General features: G+C 33.2%; 1 protein-coding gene across 5 annotated transcripts in view; it reads right to left on the bottom strand.

The window, feature by feature from the left end:
• Window positions 1–13,529, bottom strand: part of LOC128983017 (tRNA N6-adenosine threonylcarbamoyltransferase, mitochondrial-like) — a 140,967-nt gene that overhangs the window by 76,415 nt on the left and 51,023 nt on the right. Inside the window, exons 1-2 of one of the 5 annotated variants that reach the window (XM_054402165.1) lie at window positions 4,650–4,685; window positions 4,168–4,326 (exon numbers count right to left, since the gene is read on the bottom strand). In XM_054402165.1, the coding sequence (XP_054258140.1) occupies window positions 4,168–4,301 (134 nt within the window). In that variant the 5' untranslated portion in view covers window positions 4,302–4,326; window positions 4,650–4,685. The other 4 variants (XM_054402150.1, XM_054402173.1, XM_054402157.1 and 1 more) reach the window with 4 other exon arrangements.

The raw sequence follows: 13,529 nt of genomic DNA, 5'->3' as shown, positions 1-13,529 counted from the left end.
AACATTCTGTGTACCATAGAGTTAAAGCTTGCTATTTTATGTTGCCACGGTGAATTTGAGTCAGCAGGAATAACAAGATCTGTTTGAGTGGCTTTTCTATAAATTTTAAAATAATGTTTGTCGTTGTTTTTTCCAATTGTTAAGTTGAGAAAATTAATTTAATCTTTTTGTATTTCCATTGTCAATTTTATTTTCTTGGATATTGTGTTTAAATAGGATAAAAAGTCAGTGCATGATTTTTCATTTCCTTTGAATAGACATAATGTCATCTACATATCTGTGCCAATATATTATGTTTTTCTTATGAGGGTTATTTTTGTTCATTATCTTATTTTTTCTAAGTCATTCAAATATATGTCAGCTAATAGACTAGAAAGTGGTGAGCCCATCGCTAGACCATCACATTGTTTGTACATTTTAGAATCATATTATATATATATATAGGCCTATATACATAAAAATTTAAAATGAATGGATGGTGTTTTTGGCCTCTGGGGACATCAAAATGAAAAAGTAAATCTGCTATACCAGCTGATCACCTGGTGTTTATTTTCTAATGTTTGTTTATGTTTGTATTTTACAGTTTAGTTTACAGTTTACATCTTTAATAAAATGAGTTAGGCCTACTTAAATTATTAGAATCTATTCTTTTATTTAAACACAACAAAATCGGTCCCAGGCCTAGTTCTTACCATGCCACCTACGGTAATAGCTACTTTCCTATAGGGAAATTCGCTAAGAAACATATAAATTGTTTCTACCTACTAAAACACATAACAACAAATTATATACAGTACAACCTTGTAGAATGAAACATAGAGGAACATATATTGGCATACAAGTAATTACAGTAATGTCACTTTTACGGACCCATAAATTTGAATTTTCAATAGATGGCATCTTATTTTCGCCTTATGTAGGTTTGAATCGCTCTAAATGTTTTAGAATTATGATGAAATCTCACTTTGAAATACCGGTATTTCTTACATATTGCCTTCATCAGAAGCTACTTTAAAATTACCAGAAATTTCAATACAAAAAAACTAACAATAGGTAATTGACATTTAAAACCAAAAAAATACATTTAGGCGTATTTGAAATACTAATTCATTTGCTACATATTCTTTCAATTTTTTTTAATGTGTTCAGAGTGTAAAAAAATAGGTGGTGGTTGGCGCTTTACCTGATTGGGGAGAGCATTATACAAGGCGGGACCAAAGTATGAGAAGGCGCGCCTCCCCACTTCTTGCCTGACTCTAAGAACGTGCAACAACTTGTCCTGCCTCGTGCTGCGGACAGAGACATCTTGGCGAGAGAGAAGTCTCTCACACGAGGTATTCAGGCTGGCCGAGCTCTAGGGCTTTATGTATCAGGCTGCAGGTTAGGTATATACAAGTCTCTTTAATTGGCATAATGTGTGCAGCGTTTCTGTAAGGACTTATGTGATCTCTTCTCCTACAATTATAAATGTACCTATCTAATTAGAATGTGTTTTGTAGTCGTTGGATTTCATTTAGGTCACCTTTTGTAATACTATTTACGTAAGTGGACAACAATAATCAAATACTGACAATACCGGTAACTTAGGCCTACCAAGGCCCTTAAGTTAATAGTTTTATTTTGGCGCTCTCTGGTAAAATCCCTTTCAATCTAGGCTATATAGACCTCGCAGCCAGACAAGGGCTTGCTGACACATGAGGTTTAGATGGTCAGATAGCGTCAGGTCTTCATCGATAGTCACTCCAAGTGTTTTTAATTTCTCGCATAAGTTAAATTAAAAAACAGTGTTAGGGGGGGGGGCATGCATTAGTAATATAATAGGGATCTGTATATTTCAACAGACCAGAAACTAAAATGGTGTGTTTAATAATGGTGAGTGTATGGGCTTCTGCCAGTACCTAACTTCTAGGTACCTTAGTACCTTAGTAGATAAGTAGTCGGTATTTATTCCGTATAGGTGCCTCCAAACGAATTGTTAATTTTGATATCTTACTTTATAGTTTTTTACCTCCTGAATCCAAATATACCATTATTTTTCACCGCTGATGAATATTTCTCAAGATATCGCCGTAAAAACATACAACATTACAATAAACAAGGTAGGATGGATAACATTTCAAGTGATACTGTATTCAATAATGTTTTCTATAATAGGAATTTCGTCACATTATGGAGATCTAGATGGACTGGTGGACTAATTACATGTAATTCTTATTTAGGCATCTCAGGGTGGTAGGTCGTGCTGTATGTGAATTGGTGACTGCGTTAAGTGTTTTGAAGTTAGGTTAGATTAGGAAGGTAAAGTTTAGGTTATAATGTATCAAGTTGTTAGTTTATGTTGCTTGCAGACTGTTTTTGTAAAATTAAAATCCTGAGAAAAACACTTTAAAGTAGCCTACTTTTCAAAAATGCTTGCATTTTTGAAATAGTAATTTGAAGTGTTTTTTTCTGGATTTTAATTTTACAAAAACAGTCTGCATGCGACATAAACTAACAACTTGATACATTATAACCTAAACTTTAACTTACCTAATCTAACCTAACTTAAAAACACTTAACGCAGTCACCAATTCACATACAGCACGACCTACCACCCTGACATGCCTTTCCTGACATCAAAAGGAGTTTGCTTACATTCTAGAGGTTTGGTTAGGTTAGGTTATGTTAGAATAGCACCATTTTATTATGTAATTTCTAAACGGCGAAATATAGGCCTAAATCAATAGGCCTAAATCATTAATAATGATAAAATACTGGTAACAATAATACATTATTAACTTATTGGCCTTAGAAAGTGAAAAGTGTAACTTAATCAGGTGATTTTCATATTGCAGAATCAGAGTTAAGTTAGCTAATTAAAGTTGTCCTTTCCATTTGCTTGACTATGGGGATTCGCCACTGAAAAGGGTGATTTTTTTATTTAATGAAGAAAGTTGTCAAACTATTTTTTTTCTAGTAGGGTATATATAGTTTAACAAAAAATTGAAAAATTTTGGATTACTTCTAACTTAAATATTTAAATTATAGGTGGTAAAAAAATAAAATAGAGGTTTTTCGGTCAATTTGTAAGGGATTTTAAAAATCGATATTCTGAAGAGAGTTCTTTATGGATTTTGATAAATTTGGTGTTTTTTTAAAGACAGTTATATAAACTTAATATTTAGGTAGATTCTTAATACTGTAATATCTCAGATACTTTTTTTGCTGTGACACATTAAATATAGTTTTTTCTTTAAAAAAAAAAGTTGATTTAAGAAAAAAAATATTTTTCACTCCATAATCAACTTAGATACCGTACCTAATTCTACCTAAATATTTTCCTAATATTGTCTAGAATAAGTAGTAAAAATTTCAACATTGTACCTTTAGTGGCTCTCAAGATATATCGCATTTTGTCTTGAAAAACGTGAATTTTCAATGTTGCGGAAAACCGCGTTTGAATAAGAAGGTGTCCTATGATCATGTAGCTATCGTAAAGAGCGAAACCCGTTATTTATAACATATAATAACATTCAGATATGGATTATATCATACCGTACTGTTTGGATGTAATAGGGTCCAATGTACAAAGAAATTAAACAAAATATTTTTTTAAATTTTCATGATTTTAACCTATTTTCAGTGGCAAATCCCCTTAACCCATAGTTCATTCCACTTGTAAATGTCATCCATCCTACCTTGTTTATTGTAATTTTGTATATTAATACGGCGATATCTTGAGAAATATTCATCAGCTGTGAAAAATAATGGTATATTTGGATTCAGGAGGTAAAAAACTATAAAGTAAGATATCAAAATTAAAAATTTGTTTGGAGGCACCCATACGGAATAATTACCAAGTAGTCTCTTATCTAAGTAAGTAGATCTAAGATCTAGATCTAAGTAGATCTAGATAAGTAGATCTTAGTAGGTAGCCTAAGTACATAAGTTAGTTAAAATTTTAATTGACCCCATTCAATGTACACATGTATAAAAAATGAATATAAAGTTATCTTGAATCTTGAATCTTAGGGAGTGGATTGGAGCTATACTGTGCAAAACTGAGCCAGCGATCCATGAGTTGTTTATATCGTTGGTTAACACAATAGTCCAAGCCCTAAATTAGGCTTAATACAAAGTATGAAAGGATGATAAACTTATCCATTTATTGCAGAATTGTATACTTACTCGAGATGTATTTCTTGCTGGGACTGAAGGGATTCTCCTAATATGCATCCTCTGTCGTCCACAATCGCACAACCTGTATCATCACAACTAGTTTCGATTCCCAACACCGTAAAAGGTCTTTTGCTAGTAGGCATAACACTTGTTGTTTGTTTTGCACCGCTGGAACAATTATTATATAAAACTGGATGTAATTGAATCTTATGAAAATATTTTAAGCGCCCCAACATTGTTGTATGAAGCGTGTCTACTTAAAAGTCAAACAACTAGATTAGGCCTATCTCTCCTTTCGGTTTCACAGACTAACCTCAAAAAATAGTTTAATCGTAATCCCATTGCTTTAAAACCCACACTCACTTAGTTCTTCCCTTAATTATCAGTTTATAAAAATAGCTTTTTACTTTCTTCTATTTGTATCAAAAGTATCAGTTTGACTGAAAAAAAAAACACAAACTTGGTAATTGAATTAAATCAACATAACTTACGATACAATTAGGCAATAACACCGTCGTGAAGTTGGTATTTACTGAGGGGAGGTATAGAAGACCGTCGTGAAGTTAGCGGCTCTTTTCATCGGCGCTTTTTCGGTTTGTAATAGATGTGGGTTGGTACTCCTGCGGACGCCACAAACGTGTTTTGCAGGGATGTCGGAAACACAATTCAATGACAATACGGTGCGAAATGATGTTTTTATATTTATATAATGTCAATTATACATTGATAAAACGTGTATACAAGTTAAAACTAGTTAATTGACGTATTTCAAAAGGCATATTTGAGACCGTACTGTACATTATACGTAGCTATGGCTTAACATAACGCGATCAATTAAAACTCCGAACATAAAAAGTGCATAATCTTTTTTCCCAAGCCCATCACATCAACTTTGAGCTATTCTAATGGTAATATACAATGTGTAGAATACTCAGTATAAATATGATTGAGGCAGTCCAGTGAATTACGAAGCTATAAGGCAAAATGTAAATGGTTGATAGTAACTCGTATCAGGAAAAAGTGCACAATCTTTTTCCTAAGCCCATCACATCAACTTTGAGGTATTCTAATGGTAATGTACAATGTGTAGAATACTCAGTATAAATATGATTGAGGCAGTCCAGTAAATTACGAAGTTATATGGCAAAATGTATATGGTTGATAGGAACTCGCATCAGGAAAAGTGCACAATCTTTTTCCTGAGCCCATCACATCAACTTTGAGGTATTCTAATGGTAATATACAATGTGTAGAATACTCAGTATAAATATGGTTGCGGCAGTCCAGTGAATTACGAAGTTATATGGCAAAATGTATATGGTTGATAGGAACTCGCATCAGGAAAAGTGCACAATCTTTTTCCTAAGCCCATCACATCAACTTTGAGGTATTCTAATGGTAATATACAATGTGTAGAACACTCAGTATAAATATGATTGAGGCAGTCCAGTAAATTACGAAGTTATATGGCAAAATGTATATGGTTGATAGGAACTCGCATCAGGAAAAGTGCACAATCTTTTTCCTAAGCCCATCACATCAACTTTGAGGTATTCTAATGCTAATATACAATTTATAGAATAATCAGTATGAGTATGATTGCGGCAGTCCAGTGAATTACGAAGCTATAAGGAAAAATCTATATGGTTGATAGGAATTTGCGTCAGGAAAAGTGCACAATCTTTTTCCTAAGCCCATCACATCAATTTTGAGGTATTCTAATGGTAATATACAATGTTTAGAATAATCAGTATGAGTATGATTGCGGCAGTCCAGTGAATTACGAAGTTATATGGCAAAATGTATATGGTTGATAGGAATTTGCGTCAGGAAAAGTGCACAATCTTTTTCCTAAGCCCATCACATCAACTTTGAGGTATTCTAATGGTAATATACAATGTGTAGAATAATCAGTATGAGTATGATTGCGGCAGTCCTGTAAATTACGAAGTTATATGGCAAAATGTATATGGTTGATAGGAACTCGCATCAGGAAAAGTGCACAATCTTTTTCCTGAGCCCATCACATCAACTTTGAGGTATTCTAATGGTAATATACAATGTGTAGAATACTCAGTATAAATATGATTGCGGCAGTCCAGTGAATTACGAAGTTATATGGCAAAATGTATATGGTTGATAGGAACTCGCATCAGGAAAAGTGCACAATCTTTTTCCTAAGCCCATCACATCAACTTTGAGGTATTCTCATGGTAATATACAATGTGTAGAACACTCAGTATAAATATGATTGAGGCAGTCCAGTAAATTACGAAGTTATATGGCAAAATGTATATGGTTGATAGGAACTCCCATCAGGAAAAGTGCACAATCTTTTTCCTAAGCCCATCACATCAACTTTGAGGTATTCTAATGGTAATATACAATGTGTAGAATAATCAGTATGAGTATGATTGCGGCAGTTCTGTAAATTACGAAGTTATATGGCAAAATGTATATGGTTGATAGGAACTCGCATCAGGAAAAGTGCACAATCTTTTTCCTGAGCCCATCACATTAACTTTGAGGTATTCTAATGGTAATATACAATGTGTAGAATACTCAGGGTAAATATGATTGTGGCAGTCCAGTGAATTACGAAGCTATAAGGCAAAATCTATATGGTTGATAGGAATTTGCGTCAGGAAAAGTTTCGGTTTGTAATAGATGTGGGTTGGTACGCCTGCGGACGCCACAAACGTGTTTTGCAGGGATGTCGGAAACATAAATCAATGACAATACGGTGCGAAATGATGTTTTTATATTCATATAATGTCAATTATACATTGATAAAACGTGTATACAAGTTAAAACTAATTAATTGACGTATTTTAAAAGGCATATTTGAGACCGTACTGTACATTATACGTAGCTTAGGCTTAACATAACGCGATCAATTAAAACTCCGAACATAAAAAGTGCATAATCTTTTTTCCCAAGCCCATCACACCACCTTTAAGCTATTATAAAGGTAATATACAATGTCTAGAATACTCAGTATAAATATGATTGAGGCAGTCCAGTGAATTACGAAGCTATAAGGCAAAATGTAAATGGTTGATAGTAACTCGTATCAGGAAAAAGTACAGTTATTTTATTACGTATTGCTAAAATGCCGTAATGCCGTATTGCTGTACCGTAAAATACTGTACTCTTCACCTTTAGCACCCGCTCGTCCTGAAACCACCCCCTCCCCTCCACCGATAACTGATCACACAAACCAAAGGTGATGATGACTCTCCTACTAGTTGGTATTATAGTACCTTTTACAATAAGGTTTCTATACACCTAGAAACTATCTTGTAAGATTTATTAATTGGTAAGATTGTCGCTAGATGTACAGAAAAAACTTACTGTACATGCTTGTTGGTACTAGTGTATTGTCTTAAAACCCATATTTAGTATTATTTTTAGTAATACTTCTTATGCTACAAAGTGTCAATTTATTACAGTAAAACAAATATAATCAACAACAATATTTTAAGAGTCCTTGGAGGCTAGCGGCCATCTTGGATAGTTTTAAACAGCTGCTGTAGAGTTAATGATCCAAAAATAGTTTTTCAAACACCAAAGTGATCATTTAAATATCCTCAATACTATGACATTAAAAATTTTCTTGTTTGTTTTGAATTTTATTTTCAAGGGAGATCATGGAAGCAAACGGCCATATTAGATTTTCCCGCAATAAGAGCAATGTTAAATGCGTTATTTTTAAATAGCCACTGAAGAGTTATTTACCACCTCAAAATATGTTTTCAAATACCAAAGTGATTGTAATTTAAATATACAGCACCCTGTTAAATGGAAAATTTCCTAAATTGTTTTATGAATCAGAACGTCTAGGCTCCAAGGACTCCTAGGCCTAATGAAATGTAAAAGTGGAGCGTTTCGACTGTCTTATATTCCGAGTGTAGCCGCGATGTCAAACTGTAAGTTGACTCGTCCCCATCATTGTTTGAAGCACGTCCAAGTATGCCGGTGTCAGAATTGGTACTGTTGTCCGGATGTTGTCCGTTCAACGGTGAACCTCCGCCGCAACAGTGAAGCACACAGCACACAGTCTTGACGGGACAGGCAGGACGACACATCTCCAATGTCCCCACAGATCAGCAGTAATCGCATATGTAACAATAATGACAAGTATTAAAAACAAATTATGTTATTGGTAAAATGTTATAAATGTTTTTCCTGCAAATGAAAATGTATTAATATCAAGTGCATTTCACTATTCTTCAGCTAGATTGCGGCTGCCGGCCGTTACCCTCATGGCAAGTGCTACTAAAAAGTTAATTGATATCATTAATAAGCTCAACAATATCCCTAGGCATTTTTTAACATTCCAGTAACCAATACAATAACAAAAAATGTAGTTATTGAAGCACAAGTTCTGACAAAATACGTACTGTAATAAGTTAGCCCTTAATTTTATTTTATGTGTCCATGTTCTGACGTTTAGTTTACTTTTTATTTTTAAAGCCGTAAGATGTTTTATTTCATAACAAGAGTAGAAAGTTATAAATTAAATATTTGAGATCACGTCTGAAGTGGAAGATTAATCGAGCACTTTAAATGGCAACATGAATAGATTAGCGATCACATAATTAAAACTTTAATTCTGTGGTCGCTGGTATGGACCCACTTTCATTGTGTTTTTAACATGTCAAACTCATAAAATGTTTCAGGCCAATAGGAATACGTATAATAAATCTATAAAAAATCCAAATGTACTCGTTGGTATGGATTTATAATTGGTTCGGTTACAAATACTTGGTAATGAAATATTGCACTCATGAATAAAGCACATAGGCCTATACAACAACGCAGATCTCAATCGTCAAAGTAAGTTAATAGATTACCTAGTCTAGCAAACATCATACCGTACTATATAAGATTTAAATGTGGAAGTTTGTGTGTTTGTTTTTTTTTTAAGTTCAATCACGCAAGGACTGGTCAGATTGGGCTGAAATTTGGCATGATAATTGATCACATTCTATGGGGTAAAAATTGGTTTTTCTCATTTTTGACACTCGATATATAACTATTTCCCAATTTCTCCCTAACCCTTTTTGGATTATTAAACAAATAATTTCGTATTTTGAAGTGTAGATTTCCCATGTTAATCTTATTGAGAATAAGGAAACTGTTGTAGAGACTTGTTGTGAGACGACAATAGATAAAATCGGCTAAGAAATGGTGGAGGAGTTCAACCGACAAAATTTCATGTAGCGTATTAATTATATAGATACTCCAATTTGACAGGCATTTTAGTAGGTATTAAGGGGACTTGTAAATTGAATAATTTACACTTTGGAGTCAAAAGTTAGCTTTCACTTTGGATGTTGCGGGTTATGTCTAATTGCACTAGGTTAATCTTTTTCAGGTGTTGTTGAGGCGTGTGCTCCCGCTATCTCCGCGTCCCGCCACCTCCGAACCCAAATCTGTTCCTTATCCTCTGAATTCTTGAGTGACCCTTGTAATCCCCTGTCACCCTACTGTATTTCATTTTATTTTTAAATGCTGAATTTGTGTCACAAACGCTGAATGTTTACAGCTGTTACGTTGAGCAAATGGAGTTATAGCAAAAGCTTTAGTCTAGAAGGTTAGCGTCGGCTGCTAGACTTTTTTAAAATTAAAACGTAATTTCTAGAAAACTGAAACCCTAAACTAAAATTATGCCTTCGACATATCCTAGTTCTCAAAATTATCTTTCTTTCGACACAAAAATCGTGTGGTTGATTCAGTATCGTGAAATAAAAAAACCCTGTTACGTTTTAATATATACAAGCTATTGGCCCGTCATACGTACGGGAAGCACAATTTGTTTTTCAGGATTAATTTTGCCAACAGTGTCATTTAGAGGCTTCTGATTGACTAAAACGAAGGTTTAGTAATTAAAAATTATTTTTGTTCATAGAATAAAATTATAAGTGCCTCAAATTCAATTTTATATTTTTTTATTATGAAATTAAACCGTCATAACCTAACCAAACCAACCAAACGTGCTGACAATGAAAAAATCGAATAAAGGTTTACTTATTAATCGAAAAAATAGTTCTGTTCATAAAAATAAAATTATAAATGCCTCTAATCCTATTTTATAATTTTTTTATTATAAAATTAAACTATCATAACCTAACCAAACTAACCAGACTTGCTAATAATGAAAAATCAAATGAAGGTTTAACAGGAAAAAAAATATTTCTGTTTATAAAATAAAACTATAAATGGGTCAAATTCAATTTTATAATGTTTTAATTATAAAATTAAACCGTCATAACATAACCAAACCAACCAAACTTGTTGATAACGAAAAAATCCAATACAAAAAGAAAATGCTACGGATGGGATTCGAACCCGGGTCTTTCGGATCGTCAGCCCAGCTCTCTACCCACTTCACCACCGAGGCAGTTGACACCATCCGTATCGTCGCGGTAATGATGTTCCCTCAGCCAATCAGAAGCCTCAAAATAATACTGTAGGCAACACTAATCCTGAAATAAAAATTCAGCGTACGGGAATCGAGTAGTCAGTTAAAATTGTGTTTAATTCAGAACAGTTCGTTATGCATTTTAAATTCGATAATTTGAAACCCCTGAAACAGTTCTCGGGAGCAGAGCATTCGATTTGTATATACATCAATGGTCTTACTTATCTCTGTGGTCTACTCATATCAACTAATCTTACTTGTTTCCTATAACCAATGACAAAATCATAGACTAAATCAAATAACCTCATAGTTCTATAGAATATTTTACCATACAAATATTTTTCAAACAAAGAAATTATACTAACTGGATATTTTACTATCAATTCTTAAACAAAATAGTCAATATTGATTTTGAATTGAGTTTTGAAGATAAAAAATAGTACAGTTATTTTTAATGCGTATTTCAAAAAAATTCTTTCAAAATCCCTAACATGGGTATACCCTTAAAACGGCCCAAGGGCTAAGCTAAGTTATCATGAAATCGATGGTTTATAAACACTCCATACACGAAAATACAGTGATCAAACCTTTCTGAGTTAAATAATTGTAATCAAACCAAAATTATAAATGCATGTGCATTGAGCCTTTAGTAATAAGCTTGAATATGTTGCTACAGAGTTGAGTTTACAAACCTTATCAGTCTTTTAGTAATGATAATTCTTGTTATAAAAATTCTACATGTATGTACCTAGTCTCATCTGGTGTCTGAGTTTATCACTGCCAAACAAATATACAAACAAGCCGACACCTCTTTTACACTTATAAAATACCAATATTGGGTTAAAGAATTGACTTCTTAAATATTTAACCATAGACTAACCAATATAAGTATACTTCCCAACTCATTGTAAATTTTGAAGCTCGTTTTCCATATCTAGTTCATGTCCGGCGACACTGGTGGCTAGTGTCCAAGAAATTGTGTTTCTATTATTTTAGAGTTAATTTTATGGTTTGTGCTTTACTGTTTGTTTATATAACTAGAATATAAGTTATTGTTAAACGGTTAAAAGGGGCTTCGCGCTCGCGGAAAGTCTTAATTCAGGTAGTAATCGAGGATTATAAGGGTCACTCTGAAAATCGGAGGTGGCGGGACGCGGAGATAGCGGGAGGTAACCTAGAGAATATCTATTTAAAGTGTAGTATTAATGGTTGCATATGTGTCATGGATTTTGCTTAGAGTAAGTTAAATTAATCAATTTAACTGATAAAGAAACACATTACGTTTAGCTGTGTGTCGGCAAGGTGTCGTTGACTTCAGGTGGAAGGTGAGGCACCGCAATAGTCATTTCGTCACTCGCTTGACTTCCAACTCCTTTGAGCGCTTGTGGACTGGTCCAAATCGAAAGACTGCCTTTAAAATTAGAGTTAATTAGAGCCCGTTACTAAATTTATCGTGTTTAGTTATTTCAATAAAAGTATAAATTTTCAATTCAATATAAATATTACCCCTTTTTAGTAAGCAATAATACATTACTCATTTCAATTCTGGGACGAATGTGAAATAATAACTATTGATCCAAATTAAAAACTCTTAATGCACCTGTTTCATTGAAAATATTTTGGAGTAAAATTATAAGTTTCGCCTTTTAAATAGGAAAACAGTCACCACGTTAACAGTCACTCTTGACATAGGTTTAAAAAGATTATAATTTGTTTGTAAACAAATCTAATAATTTAGTAACCAAAAATATTCAATATGTGATCCGAGTATCTGACCATTATATGTTTATTATTTTAAACGGTGTTATAATATGATGTTGTTGGTACTGGTACTACCACCTGTTTTTATACTCATTAACATGCTAACTAACGTGCTAACTTACCTAGCATTGAATTAAGAAGAAGAATCAGAAGTATACTATCCGCTTTTTAGCCGGCTACGTTGAACACGAGTCCCCATATGTTTAACATCTTTTCTTCTGGACAATTCAAGGGCAATGAGGGGCATTATGTGTTGTAAATGTGCAGAAAGAGCACTTCCTAGTTCCATAGCCTTGTTTCTATACTTATAAAGCTGACAGATCTTCATGATAGTAGTATGTACAGTTTTAAGATAATTTAGATTTGATTACTATGTAGCAGTTCAAATCATAATATATATTTTTCATTTTTTTTCCTAATTGTATCTTGTTTACTGAGTTTTGTTTGTAATGCATACAAATGAATTATATAGGCTACAATTTGGAGTGTTTAATCATTTCTCAATAAAACACCAAACAAAGGCTTACAGTTCTTATATAACGAATTTGAATTCATCTACAGAAAGATCTAAGTCTGTTACACAGTGATTCATCAAATATTCAATATTTAACGTCTCTCAACCATCAACCAAAGATAGTTCAAACACTCCATGGATTACAGTTATATTTTCGCTCATAAGATTTGCAAAGCTCACATTGATATGAGAAATCTACACTTTGTGTTTAGTTTTAATAAGTGTAGAAGTACACACATTGTACTTCTACACAATTAATTAGTTTTAACATGTATACACGTTTTATCAATGTATAATTGACATTATATAAATATAAAAACATCATTTCGCACCGTATTGTCATTGATTTGTGTTTCCGTCATCCCTGCAAAACACGTTTGTGGCGTCCGCAGGCGTACCAACCCACATCTATTACAAACCGAAACTTTTCCTAACGCAAATTCTATAAACCATATACATTTTGCCATATAACTTCGTAATTCACTGGACTGCCGCAATCATATTTATACTGAGTATTCTACACATTGTATATTACTATTAGAATACCTCAAAATTGATGTGATGGGCTTAGGAAAAAGATTGTGCACTTTTCCTGATGCGAGTTCCTATCAACCATATACATTTTGCCATATAACTTCTTAATTTACAGGACTGCCGCAATCATACTCA

Source organism: Macrosteles quadrilineatus, unplaced genomic scaffold (genome assembly GCF_028750875.1).
Source record: "Macrosteles quadrilineatus isolate MER2022 unplaced genomic scaffold, UCM_ALF_1.0 Scaffold_1__1_contigs__length_201487025, whole genome shotgun sequence".
Taxonomy (NCBI): Eukaryota; Metazoa; Arthropoda; class Insecta; order Hemiptera; family Cicadellidae; genus Macrosteles; species Macrosteles quadrilineatus.
This window is presented reverse-complemented; position numbering and strand designations above follow the sequence as displayed.